Source organism: Juglans regia, chromosome 13 (genome assembly GCF_001411555.2).
Source record: "Juglans regia cultivar Chandler chromosome 13, Walnut 2.0, whole genome shotgun sequence".
Lineage (NCBI taxonomy): Eukaryota > Viridiplantae > Streptophyta > Magnoliopsida > Fagales > Juglandaceae > Juglans > Juglans regia.
In genome coordinates this window covers 4,252,352-4,274,696 of record NC_049913.1, presented here as the reverse complement: position 1 = coordinate 4,274,696, position 22,345 = coordinate 4,252,352, and the positions used below count along the sequence as shown (strand labels likewise).

The 22,345-nt window shown below is 32.9% G+C and overlaps 2 protein-coding genes across 3 annotated transcripts; one reads left to right on the top strand and one right to left on the bottom strand.

Annotated features, from left to right (window-relative positions):
* The first annotated feature begins 1,047 nt into the window (after positions 1 to 1,047).
* On the top strand, positions 1,048 to 5,629 carry LOC109002321 (protein EI24 homolog). 2 transcript variants are annotated; one of them, XM_018980009.2, is made up of 12 exons: positions 1,048 to 1,252; positions 1,453 to 1,518; positions 2,048 to 2,198; positions 2,563 to 2,615; positions 2,897 to 3,031; positions 3,155 to 3,218; positions 3,421 to 3,506; positions 3,591 to 3,673; positions 4,266 to 4,342; positions 4,461 to 4,576; positions 5,108 to 5,209; positions 5,341 to 5,629. In XM_018980009.2, exons 1-11 carry the CDS (start codon positions 1,131 to 1,133, stop codon positions 5,172 to 5,174), a joined length of 1,020 nt encoding a protein of 339 aa, XP_018835554.1. In that variant the 5' UTR covers positions 1,048 to 1,130; the 3' UTR covers positions 5,175 to 5,209; positions 5,341 to 5,629. The 2 variants fall into 2 exon arrangements, with proteins under 2 accessions (XP_018835554.1, XP_035540818.1); XM_035684925.1 differs by lacking the exon at positions 4,266 to 4,342 and having other exon boundaries at positions 1,056 to 1,252; positions 3,434 to 3,506.
* Positions 5,630 to 11,772: 6,143 nt separating this feature from the next.
* On the bottom strand, positions 11,773 to 14,035 carry LOC109002314 (transcription factor TCP8-like). The gene is made up of 2 exons (XM_018979999.2): positions 12,132 to 14,035; positions 11,773 to 12,022 (listed from the first exon to the last, which is right to left on the bottom strand). Exon 1 carries the CDS (start codon positions 13,723 to 13,725, stop codon positions 12,157 to 12,159), a length of 1,569 nt encoding a protein of 522 aa, XP_018835544.1. The 5' UTR covers positions 13,726 to 14,035; the 3' UTR covers positions 11,773 to 12,022; positions 12,132 to 12,156.
* Positions 14,036 to 22,345: the final 8,310 nt, after the last annotated feature.

Sequence of the window (22,345 nt, the reverse complement as noted above, 5' to 3'; positions counted from 1 at the left end):
CCACATCAGATATTACACATAACAGAGATAAGATACACCCACAGAGAATCACAAGCTCACATAGTCCCCTTTCAAAATTTTCTCCCTTTCGAAGATACTTAGTCCATCTCACTAGCTCACGTAGACACAACTCCCACCTTAGTCCTCAGTCCGTTTTTTGCCGATGCCAACCTCTCATTCCGACGCCCTCCTCTCATTCCTCAGTCCAAAAGCTCAGTAAACGACAACACTAACAGATCAGTTAGCCTCTCTTCTTCAACAAAATCATGCTCAAAACTGCTCCACTAAAAAAAAATCAAAGAAGAAGATGAGATAAATAAGAGAGATTACTTATTATTCTATCGCGAAATAAGACGAGAACTCGCAGGGCCAAGAGGGGCGGGTCGTTTCACCACCACCGTCGTGAGATGGGGCGGCCGTCATAGAAAGGGGGGGGGCTGAGAGGGGCTCCGATTTCTTTTTTGTTTTAGGGGTTAGGTCACACAGAAGAGAGGGATGCGGGATCAATGGCATACTCTTCATTGTATGCATCTCAAGCACATAGGTGAATGAATGTGCCTCACACATGGCATCACACGGTTGGTGGGCTGTTTTTTTTAAGTGTTTATAAGCCCAACCGGCTCTAAGGTATTTCCTTATGAATAATAATAAAATGGATTTAGTTAAGATTTTATTGAGGTTTAGGAAAGTAGAGAAAAAAATTGAATAAAAAATATTATAAAGTTAAAATATTATTATAATATAATTTTTATTTTAGAATTTTAAAAAATTAAATTATTTTTTATGTTTTGTTTGAAAATTTAGAAAAATTATAATGATTAGATAAAAAAAATTAAAAAGTTAAAAATTAAAAAGTATTTGTATTTGATTGATGTTTAGAAAGAAAATTATGAAAAAATTTTAGATGAGTTGAGATGACTTATGTTTTTCAAACAATTCCTAGATAAAGATCCACGTGCCCCATCATTATTTCGTAACTTTGAGATATCAGTGAACTCACAAGTCATCTTATAACTACCCCAGGTAACTTATTTTTTGGTCAAGCCGTAAAAGCCTTGTTGTCTCTAAACTCTCTCCCTCTCCGTCTTTCCCCTCTCCCTCCTCCATCTCTCTCTGCCTCTCTCTCTAAAATGGAAGCCACTAAACCATCCATGAAGCTTTGTGGCACAAAACTAAAGCAGACGACGCTGCTATGGCTCGAGGGTTTCATCGAGGCCTGTTGTCTCCACCGGGTTGTCATTCTCTGCCTCAGGTCTCCTTCCTTCTTTCTAATTATCGACTTCCTCCGCATGCTTTCGTTTCTAACTACCTCTGCTTCCGTTTGTTTTGACGAAAAAATAATTGAAGATAAAAGGAAATATGAAGGTCTTTGATTATGGAAGAAGACTGGTTCGGATTTTATTTTTTATTTTTGGGTTTACCGTCTCAGCATATGTTTAATATATTGTGCAGGTCAAGAAAGCTTTTGATCAGGACGGGGCAATGTTTTCTACTGAATGGTTTTATCTTTTTAGGAAGGTAACCTCTTCTATCTCTTTAGATGGTTTACTTGTATAAAAATCTTAATCTCAGTGACATTTAAGAGCATTGCATATATATTTGGTCCATTTGATTGGAGATTCAGTCGCGTTTATTTCAAATATATTTGTTCCATTTGATACTATTTGCTTATAATTGAAGTTGAGAAATTGGGTTTACTTTGTTGCTTTGAACACTTGGACATAATCATCCCGTATTTGTTCGTATTTTATTGTCTTATGAATTTCAATTTTCTCCCTAGGATTTCTAGCAAAATTAAAACTTCTTCCTTTACAAAATATTTTTAAATACCGCTTTCTATTTGATGAGTAGTGTGATAAATGGAAGTGCATTCATCTAGTTGTTACCAACTAGCTTGCCATACGCCTTCTACAGTTATTGGGCCTTCGGTTCCCAATTCCAACGCAATATTAACATGTAAGAAGGCCTCTGTTGGTTATGAACAGTACATATGTTATCTGGAATGTAATGATTTAATAATTTAAATATCTGCCATATTTCTACGCAGTATATTTGTCCTGAACTCAGTTGTCATCCCAATGCTTCAATGGATATTACCTGATCAGTGCTCGCACATTAATTCTCAACTACCTTGCTCCTTTGATGGCATTTTAAAATTTTACTCCATCCTACGTCGTGGAGTCGTACAACTTTTTTATGTAAGTATCAGTAACTCAGTATCACTTTTGTCTCATTTGTGATAATTATTTCTGGAAAATCTCTTAATTGAGCTTCTTATATGGATTTTTATTGTATTTGACCCTACCCATCAAAGCCTGTGTAAAGGAAGCAAAAAAGCATATTTACTCTTAATCTTATTTTGAATGATTCTTGAAGCTTGTTTTCCCCGATAAGAAGGCTATAATAAAATGCCATATTGGAAATAACTTCTTGACATGGTTTAGATTTACAATGTTTATTTGTGTCTTTTTTCTTCCGTATGGAAAAACCTTCTCTCTCTTTCAGTTTCTTTTGTTCACTTCGACCCACCTGACTCACTTTTTTCTTATTCTTTACGTGCAGATCTTTTGGTTCTACCCAATGTATGTGTTCAGCATTATCTTAAGCAATATCTGGTATGTCTTTCCCTTTTTAACAGCTATATTCCTTGATCTATGTATATCGTTGATGGCTTCACCTTGGTGCCTAATAGAATTATTCCATCTCATTACTAGGCATTTAGAGTTCTGCTGGTCATCTAATCCCATAACTGATGACACCATCCATAGAATAGAAAAAGAGAATTAGAGGATTCAAGTTTCGGTTAATTTCTATGTTTACTGTTAATTCAAGTGTTTCCTTAAAGATTAATTTTGGTTTATCCTGGTCTGGAGCGTTAAAAGATGTCTTCATTCAGGTACAATGACATTGCAAAGTTTGGTTTTGCTGCAATGGGGAGATCTGGACCTTCAAGAGTGGAACCTACAAGTCCAAGTGAGACATCAACCATACAGAATACAGTTCATGCAGAAAGACTTGCTGGCCTGGGAGGGTAAAGTTCCTATTGGTCACTGTTTGATGTCACTTTAAATGGATTATTTACTGCTGATTGCAGTCACTTGTTAACAGAATCACAAATAAGAATTTTAAGGTTCATTTGTTCATGTCCGCGCAGGGTTATGGTTGGAATAGGAGAGCAGGTCTATTCAGTTCTTCTTTTGAGCTTCTTCTTCCTAGAGGTGAAGTATATCATTGTATTATTTTTATTCCCCGTGTGTGTGTCCATCTATTATATTCTGATGAAGCTGTCACTGAATTTTGAAATTTACACAACTGTAAGCATATTATATCATCAGATATAATTTTGATCTCTCAATGTCACTTTGCTATCTCCTTAATTTTTGGATGAAAAACATGATAGATGTTGAGAACTACATGTAGGTATTTGCTACAGGGTTTATACCTTATGTGGGGAAAGTACTCAATTTCCTACTCCTATCCTGGATGTATGCCTACTACTGTTTCGAGTATGTGGTTCATGTCCTCTGCTATTCAATCTCTTGTGCTCACGATGGGCTAGATAGTGACTAGTAAAGCTTTTGAACTTTCAGATACAAATGGAACTTTTCTGAAGTGGCTCTGGACAAAAGGCTGTATTACTTCGAATCTAACTGGGCATTTTTCGCTGGTTTTGGTAATACCTTTTCAGCGGAGTGAATTGCTTAATTTAATTTTGTCAAGTACCTACTAGATTCACAAGGAAAAATTAAATGTCTGAATACGCTGGCTTCTCTTTAGTTTTTAACATATTCTATAACCTGGAAACTGAAGGTTTCAGTGGCTGGAGGGCCTCTTTTGAGTGGGGGAAGGAAGGAGAGTCCTAAGGTTAATTTGCTTTAAAACTTGAAAAATAATGTCTAGTCGATTACAAAAACAAAATATTTATGCATAGCAACTATGATCTTGGTTAAGCTTTCTTTATTTCTCTCTTCATAAGTTGGAGGAATAGTGGTTGAACAGAATAGCATATTCCAGGTCTGTTATGGGCGATGAGAGGGGAAGGAAAATCCTAAGATTAATATTAAGACTTCAAAAATCATTTCTAATGGATTTCGAAGCAAATTGTATTTATGCATAGAAACTATGATCTTGTTCATGCTCAGTTTTTGTTATTTGCAGCCCAACTTAGATGATAGGAATGCATTATTTCCATTTGTTTTCAATTCATATACTCGGGACATTTGGTGATCTGTGCAACACTACTATTTTCTTTCATGGTTATCCAGGAAGCCCTTGTGTATTCGCTATATTCTTTTTCTCACCTCTTGTGAGCTATGGGGTTATGGCTATACTCTTTCCACTGGTACTCCTTTTTCTATATGATTATTGGATTCTGATTATTTTCCTCTTTGCTTAAGTTCAAAGTTACTTCTATTGTTTCTTCAATGATCTGGGTTGACTGTTGACATTGTGTCTTTCAGTTTGTTCTATCAGCAACAGGGTCAAGAGCTGAGCAGGAGATTTCTTTTCAAAATACAAAATGGAGAGCTGCTGGATTGGGAAGGCTTCCAATATTTTATGCAGCTGACACTTTGTCGTAAGCTACCAACTTTATTCTTGCTCGAAAAAAGTTCTCTATTATTTTGCTATAAGCAAGACATTTAGGAAATAATGGAAAACTCAAAATAAAATGGAACATTGCAGATTTTATTTGAGCACCTCAAAACTACCCACTTTGTGGGTCATTAGCTGCTTTTTCTTTTCGGAAGTATAATGCTTAACTTACTGTTTAGTTGTGATGTAAACAATGGAACTAGTTTAGAAAAATCATTTTTGGTTGGGTTTCTTAGACAATTTGGTGGATGATTTTCCTATCTAAAAGAAGAAATAGGACAAGAAAACAATGGGCTAGGCAGTATGCAGCATTAATTTTTCTTCAGCGGTTTATTCAAAGTTGCAAACATGAGTGAAGATGTTGGCCTGGGCAAATTATTCCTGGAAGCCTACAGCAGATTCTGTTTAGATAGGACATATTTATTGTCCTTGAAGAAGGAAAACTGGAATTGTCTGAATTTTCTAATTATAAGATCCATGTTTCTGCATGCCTTGATTGGACCATGTTCTGTAGGCTACTGGCGTTGTCTCTCTTGCCATTGGAATCTCGGGCCCAAATGCAAGAAAATAAAGCACATTGAGAATTCTGGCTAAATGCTATTACAAGTTGTGAATAGTGAGTTTCTAAAGTTTATAAGTGAAGAAATTGAGCTTTCAATGTACCCTTTGACTTTCCATTCAAATACCATTTTCTGTCAAATGCCATAATAATTCATTTGTCAATTTCATTCTGTAATGGTATGACAGGATAAAATGCATGTTCCAAGCAGATGATCAACTTCTGCAAAGTGTGTATGTAAAAGCTCAGAGGTTTAAATTCTGCTCCTCCCGTATGCAAGGGTGCATGTGTACAGTAATATTCAATTAATGAAAAAGTGTTCATTGCTGAGTATCGATGGTCAAGTTTTGGGAGATTGTTGGTAGGGAAAATGTCTCAGAGATGAACTGTAATCACGTCCCTCAAAACTGTACTGTTAAAGTTGCTGAAATGATTGAATACAGGGGTAAGAGGCCGCCGAATTCATGCTCTCATTTCCATAGGGTTGCATAAGCTAGTATTATTATTATTATTATTATTATTATTTTTTTTTTCGGGAAATTTCTCCAAGGCAGGGCCGTTCGTACCTATCCTTGCAGAGTAAACTTCAGTTCCATGCATCTCACTCTCGGATGTTTCCCTACACGGAACTGGTTAAATTGCTGATTTTTCATTAGGAGATGTCGTTCCAAATAATTGTTTGCATCCATGAGGTGTTCAACCTTAGACCTTTAAGAGAGTGATACTTCAAAACCAAAGCCTTCACCCATAAGCTAGTATTTTCCTATGCAGTTCTTGCACAGTTTTGTTGGTATACAAGAACTCTTTCCATATTCTCTCTCTACAATATAGATTATCTCTAATCAGAATCCATTTCCCACAAATATATGTTCTAAACTAGGCAACGCAGCATCATTATGCAAAAGGGCAACCGATATTCTTTCGCTATTTACATCTCTGTCTGGTGTGGACATGCAAAATGTACGATTAGATAATGCTTGTTGCATTCATTATTCGACGTTATCCGAAGCATGTTTTATTTTTACAAACATCGGATAGGCTTGGAGACTTCGTGACCGGTGACCCAAGTCCATGGGTTTCTTGAACATAGAGGGATGAACCCTCACGGCTTTGACTAGTCTCATAGACGATAAAGATGAGTTGATTCTAAACAATTCCTACCACAGAAATGGACTTTATTTAGGAGGCCTGTCGTTCAGGTTACGACATCTCCTCCTTCCACTCCACGATGCCTGGTCCTTTTTCGCAGAATTCAAGTTCTTGATTGCAAATAAATTATCGCAAATTATTTTGAAAGCTTCAACTTAACTAAATTATTTTTTAAGACATTTAAAATGTTTCTCACCAGAAGTTAATGGCATACCACTTTTCTAACTATATTTTAAGACGAGGATGTTATTCTTTTTCATAAATTTTATTATTTTTAATCACACTTGCCAATGTGATACATTTTAAGTAATATTATATTTCATACACACACATATATATATATATATATACATATGAATTCTTTTACATACCGTCATTTTTACGTATTATTTATGTACTTTATTTATATGATTAGTCAAAATAATTATTTTATATTAAAAAATAATAATACAATCAATCATATTAATAGAGTACATAAAAAATACATAAAAATAATTATATATAAAATTTATATATATATATTAAAGTAAGTTTAAAGAACGAAAAGAAATGACAAGGTAAAATAAGCAAATAGGTTGTTCACTAGTAATGAAATAAATAATTTTCATATAAGTTATTACATCTTAAAAAAGTATAAATAAAATTATTTTATATTAGTGGGACCCATCTTTTTTAAAAGAAAAGAAACTTATATAAGATTTATTTGTATCTATCATTACTACCTTTCATCTCACCAGCGTGTTTCCCATGGGTTTCTTTTTCTTTTGGGTTGTCATTCTCCTTTTTTTGGAACTTCATTCGGAATCTAGTGGGTAGGGATAAGGGCATCCCACGTTGCCACTAGAAAGCCTATTGAGCTATTAAATAAAGAATAAGCAAAAGAAAAGAGAGCCACCAAAGCAGCAGTCTCTAGAAGGAAGTTAAAACAGGAATTGATGATTGATCTACAGAGGGTTTTCACGTCAACTTCCCTTAATTTGGGAGACAAACCCCGAGGGTCCCCTAAACTCCATTTATCTGCTGCTCTGCTTCTATGCCTTTCTTGCTGGCCCCCACTGACCTGCAATTTCTTATTATTATTATTATTAAAAATCATAAACACATTACTTTTCACAACATTTTACATAATAATATTTTAAAATAAAAGTTATTTTTGTAATTTATTTAAAAAATATTTTTATTTTCTAATATATATTATGAAATATGGTTACTCAATTTTTATTGAAAGCATATGCATGCATATATAGCCATACGGTTCCCGACCTTGATCTGATAATGAAACCTGACAGATTGTACGCAGGCAACGTGCTGAAAAGCAACCTACAATTTACTCAATTCACTACCTTTTCCTGAAGAAAATGCAACAACAAATCATATATCTCTTTCTATAAACCAAAATAAAACAAAAAAAAAAATCAATGGAAATATGTAAACAGTATAAATATTTAAAAAATAGAGAGATAATTTCTAAAAGAATTTACTTGAATACTCCAATAACTGATCTGACATATGGGTTAAAAATTAAGAAAATAATATTTTGTCTATTCAATTTGTCTCATATATTTTTTTAATAATTAAAGAAATAATTATTAATATATTTTTATATTTTTTAAAAATATTTTAAAATAATAAATAAATAAATAAAACCAGCATGACATAGCGGTCAATCCATTGGAGTGGTGATCTAAAAATTAAGGATTTTTTTAACTAAATTATTGCCATCCCCAAGGCCAACGGGCTGAAGTCAAATTCGCACTTATGACGTCTATGATTGGAGCACGTGAAGCGCGTGACTTTAATTTATTCCAAAATCCAAACAGATCTATCTATCTATACTTCAGCTTCTTCCACACGAGCAAGCCGAGACAAAATCATCCTGGCCGTCCATGCCCTTTTACAGATCATCGCTCATGATTAATTATTAGTTCATCTTATCTCCTTCCCTTGAACAGTAATATGAACACATTTTTATTTTTATTTTTACCTACAAATTATTTAATAATAAATTATTTTTTAATTACAAAGGTCAAAATATGTACTTTCATTCAATTTTTTATTTGAATTTTATAAACTTAGTCATGTATAAATTCAACAATATTTATTATTGGTTGCATAGATTTATGGATAGACAATATTGATTAATGTAGTTTATCAATAGGAAAAAACTACTTTGCCCTTTCAATTGTACACTCAATTTGACCGTTTATAAAAAAAAATTATTTATTTTATTTAGTAATTAAGAAAGTAATTTTAAGTGTATTAAGATTTTTTTTTATTTTTTAAAAATATTTAAAAGATATGAAAAAAAAAAAGAACTAAAAACTGAAGAAGCGATAACTTGAGCGGGCTATTCTGGGTGGCGACTCTTATAAATATGAAGCTTTTTTGATAAGGTGATTTTATAAAATAGATGAAAATTAATATATATATACAGATATATATACTATCTTAGTTTTCATCTTCAAGAAGAATATGCGCGCTCAGAATCTTTTTACTTAGATTGTTCAAAAGTAGTAAAGAACATGCCTATTTTTTAAATTGGTCTTGGTAATGGATCATATATAGGGCCATATGAATCTCTATTATTTAAGGAAAATGACAAGGATCCCGTTGGGGGATTCTATTCATTTATCCCGTTTTAATTTTTTTTTTCTTAGTTTTTTTCATATTATTTTTTTAATATTTATAATAAATATTTTAAAAAAAATTACAATATTATTAAACAATATTTTTTTAATTACTATATAAAAAAAATTAAAAAAGGGGATGCTTGAACGGGATCCCCAGTGGGATCCCTCGCATTACTCATTTTTTAAATAGTAGTAATATACATACTTATATGTACATCTCACATCAGCAATGGAGCCAGCGACACTTTCCGCAAATTACTACGTACGTACCCATATTTTGCTATAAAATGGATCTCAACTTACTTCCCACAAAATAGGAACAAAAAAAAAAGAAACGTAAAACAATAATCAATTAGAAGTTTCATCCCATTCTTAGGTTAACGAGCGCTTAGAAAATGGCAAAAATATATAACTATCTTCTTCTTTTTTTAAAAAACATAGAAATTATCCATATTAGTACGTAATATTCTTTCATTTAGTTACCTTCCCTTGCTCTTAAAATGAAATATAGAATCGAATGTCGAATCAAGACCCTCTCTCTACAATGTTTTGATCAAATGTTTTATAGACTACCATTTATATAGAGATAGATAAAGTTTATGGGCCCTACAATAGTAAGTACTGCCAATGAATAAGATTTTCAACATTATTAGAGAAAAAAAATTATTCATTATCTATTTTTTCATGATATGTATATATGTTATGTTATGAAAAATGATAGACATACCATACTTTTTACAATCTTTTGAATAATTATGTTTTAAATAATGGATATTTTTATAAAGAAACTTATAAAAATAATATTACTTTACATAAATATCATTATTTTAAAACATAGTTATATAAAAGGTAGTAGAGGAGTTGTACATGTATAATTAGTCGTTATATTATATTATGAATAAAACTATTTTATTTCTTTATTTTGAATGTTCTACTTGACCGTTGGTTAAAATTATTATTTTTTTTTTACTTAGTAATCAAGAAAATAATTTTAAGTGTATTGATATTTTTTTAAAATATTTAAATATATTAAAAAAATATAAAAAAAATTACTGAATACACCCAATGATAAAAGTGGGACGACATAGTAGGCCCACTCTTATATTATATGTGTGTATGTGCGAATAAATGCATTTTATCCGCAAAGATTCCCTTCTTTTGGGTCATTGATGTGGTGTACGTACGCATTTAAACGGGAAATAAAAATGTGAACAAGGGAGACCATTACCAAGGAGTGAATTTAAATAAACCAACAACTTAGTACTCTTGTAGGGACATGCATGTACAGATGGAACTCGCTTAAAAAAAAAAAAAAAAAGTATCGGGTAATCTTAAGAAACCGAGACCGTACCGAAAAAAACCCCACATTGTGTTGAAATAAATAAAAGGGTAAAATGATTAAGCAATGAAAATGAGAAAATTCATCTGAATTGACTGTTAAGTCAACACAGAACAGAAGTCACCCTCAGAGTCTTTGGCTTTAACGACAACGTCATAAATTTCATCTTTTGATATATAAATATATATATATATAAAAGTACAAAAAATAAATAAAAAATAAAAATTTCATCGAATGATTCATGATTGTACCGAACAATCCACCATTCAAAGTAAGAAATTATATTCGCTGGAAATTTGCACGATATTCAGTAGATGTACGGTTCTGATTGAAAGACGTACAGTACGCCCAGAATTGATTGACGAGGAAAGCAGCTAAACATACTCTTTAGTTATATGCAAATGATACCTCTTTATGCATATATACTTAGGCCTTGTTTGTTTTTTAAAAACATCTCATCTCATCTCATCTCACCTCATTATTACAACCTTTTTAAATCTTCACACAAAATAAAATAAACAATTCAACTTTTTCAAATCTCAAAATAACAATAATATTAAAAAATATATTCTAACAATATTTTATTCAACTTTTTAACTTTAATCTCAACTCATCTCATCTCTGAAAACAAACGAGCCCGACTCGATAGTAAAATAAGATGAAATAAAATGATTTTAAATGAATTAAAATAAATATTATTAAAAAAATATTTTTTTATATTATTATTATTTTAAAATTTGAAAAAATTAAATTATTTATTATATTTTATATAAAAATTTAAAAAAATTATAATAATAAAAAGCGATAAGAGAAAATGATTTTGTATATAAACTATTGGTATACCTTCCCACGAACCAAATGGGAAGAATGCTTGGGAAAAATAATGGGAATGAAAAATAAAAAATAAAGAGTTGAAACCCACCTGACATGCTGTTTGGATCTTTCTTTAAAGTCACAGAAAGAAAGTGGAGGTAAGTAAACTCTTGCATGTGTTTGTTTTAAAATTTTAATCTCTCTCCTCTCCTCTCCTCTCCTCTGTGAAGGATAAAATTTTGTACTCACTCTATTATTGGATCTCTCTCTCTCTCTCTCTGACACAAATAAAGAGCTTTTCTTGGCTGCTGCTTGCTGCACTTCTTTCCTTGTCCTATCGACTCCCTTTCCATCTCTACAAGAATGAAGAATCACAGCTAGCTAGGCGTTGAGGTTTATGAATTTATCTGGCAATTTCTTCGTCTCAGAAAGATTGAAAGGAGAAGTTAAAAAAGATTCTTGCCCAATTTTCTCGCTGTATTTTGAAAGTTATGAGAGTGAAAAGAGATGCTTTATACAATGTTATTCGTAAACAAAAATAGAAAAAGAAACAAAAAGGCTCATACATAGTACTATATTAACACAAAAAGATCAAACTTTAACTCCTAATTCCTTTTGGTTGTTCTTGTTTCCCATTTTTTCTTGTTTTCTTTTCCATTTTCTCATACAAACAAAGCAAATAACAATACTAAACATGAACAAATATCCTCCTATACAATATCTCTCTCTGCCTGTTCCTTCTAGTCCCTTTGGACCAAACTAATAAATTACATCTCAGACTCCACATGATCGATCAATCTAGACAAATCCCAAAAACAGTTGGAAAAAAAAAAAAAAAAAACTCAAAGAACTTGACTAGAATGAGAACTAGGAACCCCTCTCCTGATCGGACGACGTTTTCAAGAACTCAACTCATCATCACAAGTTCAACTTCCAAATCTGCAAAACAAAGCCAACAATCTCTAGCTCCTTCTCCCAAAGAACGAAACGTAAAAAAATGCAAAACAAGCTGTTTTATACATAATATTATTGTATAAGAGCGACTAACCAACTCGAATATTTAATTTGGACTTTCACTGAGAACTATTAGGGCCTTCATCTCCACTATCATTAGCTTGACGCTGGTGTTGATGATGCTGATCTAATGGGTGATTATGCTGGTCAGAATTCATGTTCAAACCACCTGATCTAGAATAAGCATTGAGAGCAGCCAGCATTCCCAAATTGGACTCCGACACTCCAAGCCCAAGATGCTGAGAGGGTTGCTGCTGCATTAACATGGAACCCAGTTGTAGAGGACTCGCTCTACTGCCTTGGAATTCAAGACTGCTGCCTGGAAGATTGAACCTCGGCATGAAATGCAGTGGTGCCTGTAATGTGTTACCGCTCGCTGTTGGCGCCGTGGGAAAAGTCCACATATGTGATTCTGAAGGACCAGCGCCAGAAGTGGTGATGGCGACGGATGGGCCACCTGAACCAGCGTTAACTGGCAGCATCCAGAATGTGGCGGGCAGGATATTGGAAGGCCTAAGCAACCCCGAAGATCCTGCCTCCTGCACTTGAGCTTTCGGTAATTGTAAGCCACTCTTGAAAGCCTTATTCCCTGAAGGCGAGTTACTTTCTCCACCTCCACTTTCACCACCTTGTGGTTGAGTATGAGTATCTTCCTTGAATAGATCTTCTCTGAAACGCTTTCTCATATAATTCTCTGTGGAATCTCCGCCGCCACCGCTCTCCCCACCACCACCGCTACCGCTTCCGCCGCCACTGGGAAGCGCTTCTCCTATTTGATCTGCTGTCATAAGATGTTGCTGCTGCTGCTGTTGATGAAAACCTAAAAAAGCCGGGTGAGCGAATCCTTCTTCGTGGTAAGGATGGTGAGCTAGAGCCAAAGCGCCATGAAACGAATGAGAAGCAGATTTTGATGGAGGAGCTGAGAGCGTTGAACCGCTGCTGCGAAGCGAGACGTTGAGAGTGGAAAAATTGGCTGGGATTGTACCAGTACCGGTAGTAGCGATAATTGCTGGTTCGGCCTGCTGTAGCAGCCACTCGATAGTCTCTCCGTCGGACTTGTGGCCCAATTCTCTGGTCAATTGGAAGACCCTGGCGGCGCATGTGGCCGGCATTCGGATGCGGCGGCCTCGACCGTCGACCTTGGTATGGCGGTCCTTGGTGGATCGCTTTACTGGGGTGGGTGTTGTGGTAGCTGTTGTAGTTGTAGTTGTTGTTGCAATCGGTACGATTGACAATTGTTGTTGTGGGTCCTTCTTTATGGAGTCGAGGAGGGGAGCGGATCGGGTGGAGGCCGGGTGGGAGTCGGATCTGGTGGCGATGGCGAGGGAGGCGTCGAGGGCAGTAGAGGTAGAAGTGGAGGATGACGAAGAGGAGGAGGGCAAAGGAGAGGAAGATGAGGAAGTGGATGCACCGGCATGGGTGGAGAGGCCAGCTTGGATGGAGATGGAGCCCATAAAGGGTCCTCCTGATCTGCCATCAAAAGGGACCACAAGGTGAGAAGAAGTGGACTGGTTTTGTTGTTGCTGGGGGTGGTGGTGTTGATGATGATGATGGTGTTGTTGTTGGTGGTGGTGGTGGTGAGTGGTGGTGTTGGTTTGCTTGTTGCTTTGCAAATCTGTTAGTTCCATTTGGTGGGGGTGGGAGGTGGGGTTTGAGGGGTCTTCTTTTTCTGGGTTCAAAGGCGATTGATCAAGCCCGTCTCTTTGCTCCTCTAACTCATCATCCCTCTTTGTTCTAGAGAGAGACAGAGATAAGAAAGGCAGGAGAGAGAGTGAGTCTTAAATTTCGCAGTGTTTGTGGGGTTCGTTCTCGGACGTTCGTGATTGACTGTTGTTTTTTCCCTGAGCAGCGCGAGAGAGAGAGAGAGAGAGGAGCGGATGGGGACGTTGGAGAGGAGGAAAAAGTAGCAGAAGCCCACTCGTGGGGTCTCGTAAATATAATGTTCAAATTCGGCCGTTGTTAGTTTCCTACACAGACATACCTCAGTTACTCTAATTTACCTTTAAAATGGTTGCTCTTCAAATTATTTTATACACCAAATTATTAAAAATTGTTTACAATGATAAAATTATAGATGATAAAATTGTATTTTTTTTTTTTAGGGCACCACAAGCTCGAATAAACTAGAAATTCGCCATACTGATCTTTTAGCCTGAAAACCCGATATTATCCTTCACCATCTAGGAACAAATTGGTTTAAAAGGGGGTCAACACTGTCTTTCCATGGTCGTACAAGAAGTGCCCCCAACTTGTAAACAGAGATGCATGCAGCATGGCATGCTCACTTGGGACCAAGCCAAAACTCGACTTCTCCCTCCCCCTCCCCCTCCCACTCCCATGCATCGAGGCAACAGTTTTAATTTGCAATTCAGAAAATGGGACTTTCTTCACCATAAACAGTCATAAACAATGCCAGTTTATTCTAGTGCTGATTAAGGTCATGAGGCTCTACGTACAACAGCAATAAATAAAATGAAGGAGCAAACAAAACAAAAAAAAAGGAAAGATGCGATTTGGTAAAAGAAAGGAGTGGCGTTTTGAGGCCAGATGGCAGTGGTTTTATTGGTAAATAGATGAGTCCAGGGCAAGAAGCAGCTAGACAGCGCAGGTAAGCATCAGATAAAGCATCAAATGCAGTAGGACAGCTCATCCCAACCCAACCCCACACACCGTGTTTGTTGTTTCTCTTTTTCTAACTTGTTTATTCAAAATTCTTCTTTTGGGTTTTCAGTCAACTTGGGCACCCCTGGCTTTGCATATGTGGTGGGCTTGAGAATATTGGAGATGACTCTATTGCCCTTGCTCAGAGATTTATTAATTGAATAATTATTTTGATTTATTTTAAAGTTGCACTACAACCACCGCTCCCAACTACCGTTGGGAGCTACCGTTAGTGGTTTTGAGATTTTTTTTTTTATATTTTTTTATATGTATTTTTTTAATATATTTAAATATTTTTAAAACAATAAAAAAAATTTATAATATTATTAAAAAATACTTACTTAATCATTAAGTAAAAATAATAATACAAAAAAACACAGCGGTATAAAGCATTTGTATAAATCATTGATAAGAATAGTATTACTCTTTATTTTATCAACTTGGCAATCCCAATCTGCGGATTACAACTATATATCATGATCTCCCCATCCCAACTTTCAAATCAATTAAAGAGTCAATTTCCTTTGGATACAAACTATTATATATGTCGAGTCACTGTCTTAATTTTTAACGAAGATTAAAAAAAAAAAAATGGTCCACCAAATTACAAGGCTTTGAATCATTGGATTCTATGGACAGAACATCATGTTATGTAGTATTCATACCATAATGTCATGTCAACCTACAGACACAGGTTAATCAAACTATGTAAAATCATGAGTATTTATACAACTCCCGATAATTAATATCGACCTACCTATTTCACTGCCAATGCAAATAAATACACCAATCAATTTAATCGTTTGATGTCTTGTACTAAAATGGAAATCCTATTCTAAATAATGACCAAATCGCGCATTCTAAGGCAATCGTGCATGCAAACATGTATGCATATATGTAGCATAGATGCTCACTAAGCCACGCTAGCACTTTAGAAGACAGTGATGGGCAAGACGTACAGAAAATTATCAAAACTTCTACCAATCACAAACTTGTAAAATGCAAATTAATATGTGATCCTCATACATATATACCATTGCATTGTACTTATGTGAGGCTTATTGTGTGGAACTTGCAATTTTTGAGACCATTAGAAGTTGAGTGCCGCTATTCTAAAACCTCTATTTACGTGACATAATTTAATTAGAAAATAAGTTTTAAAATTCAAATCATACAAATTAAATATTATGATTTAAAATGTGTGAATTGTATACTCTACACACTGATTTTATAATAAAATAATTCTTAGAAGTATATAAAAATGCCAAGTGTATGTGAATTGAATTTGTACGTGGTAAAAAAAATGTTCTTAGCATGCATGATAATATGTAGATGCATGCTTTTAACTATGGACTGAAAAGTGCATTTTAGTCCCCTTATTATTAATTGATCTCTAAAGTCCATAGGCGTGTTTTTAAATAATGAGATCATGCATTAAAACTAATTACTCTTCGAGATAAAATAATTTTACTTTGTTAAAGTTTCACGGTATGAAAATATAATATTTGGCCCTGGCCAATAATTACAAAAAAAAACTAGTCGTATCATCGTTAGGGGCAACCAAATTTCGGGTCTAGTTTAGATATTGAGAATATTTGAAATATTCTTAAAATACTTCATTATTATTTATTATTTTATTATTATTTTTTATACTATTTATATAATATATAAAAATAACTCACTATGTAAAAGTAAGTTTAAAGTTTTTGAAAGGGTTGCCCATATCATTTTCATTTTTTTTTTATATTTAAAAATCAAGAAAAATTTGGTAATGTCAAAACACCAATCAGCCATGAAGTTGTACACATGGACCCACTTTCTCTTTTCATTTAGGACTAATTTAATTTGAACAGATAATCATCATATATAATTAATTCCAATAGCCACACAAAACGCAATCCACATCTTTATCTCTTAGATATATTAGCAATATTCTATTCTAAAGGATCCATTAACATAATCTTCCACAATAATTGAAAACTAAAGAAAGCCAAGCTACTCAATTTAGGTGAGGGGGTATAAATGTAGTTGGATATATGGTTGATGGGTGAATATGTCATTTTAATGTATAGTTGCTATATTAATTTCACTGTAGTGCCTGCTAGTCTTTGACAGTGGTCACAGTGGAAAATACTGTGCATACATCATACCCTCTTTGTTTTGTTTGGTTCTCCATATATAAAGGGATTCTTGATGGTGACCTCTCCCATGCTTTTTTATTTATTTTATTTTATTTATTTATTTATTTGTATTATTCAATCTCTCTCTCTCTTAAATCCCCTTCCACCTAACAAAATTAATTAAAATTACATCACATTCCAAAATGATGGTGTCACAGGCTGTCAGAAACATTCAGCCCCACTTGCCCTACTTCAAATATAGACCACTAAAAACCACTGGATCTTGCATTTCTGAGATTCTGTAAAAATTAAATTTCGATATGCCCCCACCCCAATCTGTGATATTTCAGTGCTGATCCTCATTTCTTTCAGTTCCCAATAACTTTACCCTTTTGACCTTTCATCCCCCACCAATTTACTTTCTCTGACAAGCACAGTAAAATGGGTGCTTAACATGATTCGTGACACCCATTACTAAAAGAAAGCTGCAACTAAAATGAACATTTGCGTCCTCAGAATGGCAAAGGAAAAAACAAAAAAATCAAAAAAGAAAGCTGCAACTTTTTCAGGCTTCCGAATGTTGCTCAGGATTTTAGATTGAGTTGATTTAAACTGAATTAAAATGAATTAAATTATTTATAAATAGAATGAATTGAGATGATATAATGAATTTTATAAAATTTATTTAATATGAATTTAAATATATTTATATATTAAGATAAATTTATATGTATTTATGAAAATGTTAAAAAAGATTACGAGTCCTAAAAAAAGTTATAGATCATATTTTTATAAAAATTTTAAGTTAAGATGAATTCAATAATTTTAAAATTTAATATTTAAATATCTGATTCAATTTAAAATTAAATTGAATTGAATCTAAATTCCAAAAGGATCCTAGTGATCTAAATTTCAGTTCCCTTATAAGGCGGACGGTAAAAAGTAAAAATTTGATAAATTGGGCTTTATAGCATTGCCCCTTATACTAGGGCACATTTGTACTTTGGCCCATATGTAGAAAGTTTTTCAAACTTTCACGCGTCCCTGTCGAGCATTGATAATTCTCCTCATGCACACAACAGCTAAACTCGAGGTACAAATGTACGTTCGAGCAGAGATTTAAAACGACACCATTTGAAATTTTTTGTCCCACCAATATTTATTTCTGTTTGCAAAATTTATTGTATTAAAGATTCGATCATAATCTTAAAGAAGCCTTTCAACACTTTGTTAGAAGAAATCTCAGCATTCTTCTGTATTCAAGTGTATATATATTGTGAACACATTATCTAGTATATATATTATTTAAATTGTAAAATTTGATTCGTAAGATTCAAGTTTTAAAATTTATTTTTTAAATTAGGTCTCGTTTAGTTGTTAAATTCATATGAGTTCAACTCAATTCAATCTAATTTTAAGTTTAAGTCTAACATCTATATACCTAATTTTTAAATTATTAAATTCATTGAAATTTAAAATCTCTTTACATTTGAGATCTACAATATTTTTCAATTCAACACTTATTTACACTTGAGACTCATAACTTTTTTCAACTTCTTATAAATACATCTAAACTCATATTATCATCTAAACACATTTAAACTCGTTTTAAATGGATTCCATAAAACCCACTTTATCATCTTAACTCAATACTATTAATAAAAAACTCAATTCAAGTTAACATCTAAATACATCCTAATAATTTACTACTAAAGTTGATATCCTAGAGTCTGATTGGGTCGATGAGATCAAAATAATTGACAAAAGCTATCCAAAGGTGGAAGTAATTACTAAATTATAAAATAATAATAATTATCATGATTTTTTTAAACATGCTAGTGTCTTAATAAAAACTTAAATAGCTAAGGTAAAAAAGGCTGATATGACATGAATAAAGACGTACTTACAAAACCGTTCCGAGAACGACGTGCCAATGACACGTTGAAAAGGGAGTACTTGTGAAAACAAGGGTGTGTTATTTCACTTGAAGAATAGATAAATCCTAGTTGCATTTTTTTTAAAGGAAGATGGAAGGAATATACCTAATCTTATTGATTTATCCTATGTGCATTTAAATCATTGATTTATTAATTATTTTTATGCGACTTTTTGTTTTTTTTTTCCTTCATTTGGATTGCATAATCTAGCGACTGATGTTAATAATCAGAACTCCCAGATTTCAAATTTTATTTTCTATTTGTAAATATATTAACATCTTGTACTTATAAAATATATATATATATATATATTAACATCTTGTTTTTCCTCTCATTGCATAAGTTCATAAAAATCGTATACACGTGTCAATGCATCAGTGTACGTGTGGAGTAAGTATTGACCGCTTCTGTTTTAACTGCCGCTTGATGGCGGGGCTTGTGTGTACGGTGTAGACCCTTTTTATTTACTTACTGAGTAAAAAAGATGAGAGTGACGTCAACACTAGAGATGGTGGTGCCGCAGTGGTGAACTATGTGTTGACTTTGATTTAGACAACTTGAATTTTTATAAATAATAATAAATTGAGTTTTTTTTACGTGAGTTTTGTAAGATTTATTTAAGATAAATTTAAATATATTTAAATGTTAAGATGAGTTTAAATATATTTATAAAAAATTAAAAAATATTGTGTGTCTTATATATAAATATGTATTGAGTTAAAAAAGAGTATGCATCTCATATGTAAATAAATTTTGAGTTAAAATATGTTTAATAATTTGAGAATTAAATATTTAAATATTATATTTAATTTAAAATTAAACTGAATTGAGAATTATAAACTAAATCTTAGGACATGTTTGAGAGGTAGGATGAGATATAAAATTATGAGAAATTCTATTTACAGTCCTGAAGTGGGAACTGCATGTGCAGACACATGCTTAAATGAGAGAAAACATTACTTTAGGAGGGATAATTTTGTAATTTTATAAAATTTTAAAGTTAAAATAGCTTAGACCTGCACATACAGTCCCCAAGTGGAGACTGTACCTAGCATTGCTCCAAAATTATTATCTCATCTCATTTTATTATTACACATTTTTTAAATCTCTATATAAAATATAATAAATAATAAAAAATAATATTAATATTAAAATATAATATTTTAAATATTAAAATAAAATATAAAATTCTCATTTCATCCTCCAAATTTACCCTTAATCGTAATAAATTGGATTTTAACCTCACCTGCTGCTCACGTCCTCCTTTCTCTTGTCGGGCTTACAAAAACATTTTTGAATTACGGCAGGAATTATAATTGCTGTTGTTGGTTTTGTCAGTGGGTCAATTTCTCCACGCGCATTTTAAACGAGTGAGGGCAGGAATCGGTTGTGGTAGACTGTAGGGTCAGTCTTTTGTGTGTTTTTGGCGTGTCCGATCTTTTCCCACCCGACATGCCATGTCTCTTTTCTCAGGATTAATGTCCTCGCCTTCCTATTCGGATTTATTCGAATTTATATACAGTAGTAATGATAGACGTACGAAGGGTCGTGTAACACGACAAATTCTAGAAGGTTAATGTTTTTTTTTTTAATATTTTATAATTTTTTTAAAAAAATATAACATCATTAAAAAATATATTTACTTAATCCCTAAATAAAAAAAAAAATATATATATATATATATATATATCAGTAGACACTCTCGAGACCCAATCTGGATAGTCCAAACATTTCTCATGTAAGAAATGAAACAAATGCCACAGTATTTGCGGCAATTTTTGAATTTTAAGGTGATCAGATGATCTATAAATAATAATAAAAAATAATAAAAATAAAGATAAATAATTTATAAATAGTAATAAATAATTTATAAATAATAATAAATCACTTCAGTTACCAAACACAGCCTCTAATGTTGTAAAAAATTAAGAAATCTTCCTTCTCTTTTATCTATAACCCATACCGAGCTTTTTATATTTTCTCCGTACGGGCTCTCAACTGAAGCCCAAATACGACCCAAAACAAAAAAGAACCCAGGGTAACGCTTGATGGGCTTTTATATATAGAGGTTTGGACTACTGAGCTGTAAATACGAAGCAGAAAAGATATTTCTTCCGATCAACTTTATGAGCTACATTTTTTTCCCAGCTGTTCTCTGTGATCTTTTGCTAAGTCTGTTTACTTTATGCACTTTCATAATGTTCTTCATGGAGATCCAAGGTTGGAGCATAGTCGATGTTAAATCTAAAGGATCTAATAATAATAATGCAAGCTGGGAAGGGCACGGCAGATCAGAAAAAAAGATTCTACAGTCTAAACACACTTGATGTGTTCGTACTTCGTACACGACCCACTCAAAATGCAGAGTAGATAGATATAAATGGTGCTTTGGAGTGGCGATTGAAGCTATTTTAGTCGGACACTTTCGGCGCGCACACACGTATAGTTAAGACTACGTTTGGATGTTGAGATATCTCGAATTATTTGAGTTGATTTGTGAATACTATTGAGTTAGACCTGTTTAGATATAGGGGTGAGATTCTTATCTCATCTCATCTTTATCTAGTTTCAACTAATAATCTAACTATTATTCATAAATCATTTCAATTCATCTCATCTTATTATTCAAACGGGTCCAAAATGTTTGAGTGAGTTTTGTGAGTCTATTGAGATATATTTGAATGTATAATGAAATAGGTTGATATATATTTTAACTTTTTATGAGAAATTTAAAGATTAATAAATTTTATCAATAATTGATTTGAGGTAAATGTAAATATGCTTCGTATCAAACATACCTGGATATATTCATAGACCAGTCCACTTGTGTGGTCTACCCACGTGTGTAAGGTCGGTTCATGATATTCGCTTTTGGAAAGAAACACACACGTCGCTTGTCCTATAATTTTCTTTCTATGATCAGTGGCTTAGAATCCATCAAACTAGTTAGTTATATGCATTGACATGCACCGTGCTTATATATTATGTCATGATGATTGAACTTAATTTGTCTTGCGGCCCACTAAATTATTTTGATGTTCGTTTAATCCATATGAGCTCTAAAACGTGTTATATATTTATTATATAGGAGAAATGGTGGTTTAGACATAAAGAAAAATATAAAAAAAATTTCATAAAACTAAATATATAATTTGACTATAAAATCATGCTATTTTATAGATTTAATTTTTATGTGATGAATTAATAATTTTTAATATATATATAGGCATAATGTTCTTAGGCATATAACTGTAAAGTTTGTAAACGCTACGTAATTATTTTAAAAAATAGTGAGATTTATTATTAAAAAATTAATTTTTTTTTTATATAAAATCTATATTTTTTTTTATTTTTTAAAAATAATTACACAATTACAAATATATTTTCTCTTCTTAAAGTGTCGGGCCTAAAGAATCTTCCACAACAGAACAGCTTGGAAGGCAATAAGTATTGTTGAAATCCCACTAACAATAGGATTATTATTATATATTAGATTAGGATGAAAAAAGAATGACACTTGGAAAGATCGT

Coding starts and splice junctions, on each gene's coding strand:
- LOC109002314 (XM_018979999.2), bottom strand. CDS start 13,725: ATGGAACTAACAGATTTGCAAAGCAACAAGCAAACCAACACCACCACT.
- LOC109002321 (XM_018980009.2), top strand. CDS start 1,131: ATGGAAGCCACTAAACCATCCATGAAGCTTTGTGGCACAAAACTAAAG. Junction 2,199..2,562: donor GAGTCGTACAACTTTTTTAT/GTAAGTATCAGT, acceptor CTTTACGTGCAG/ATCTTTTGGTTCTACCCAAT. Junction 3,219..3,420: donor TGAGCTTCTTCTTCCTAGAG/GTGAAGTATATC, acceptor AACTACATGTAG/GTATTTGCTACAGGGTTTAT.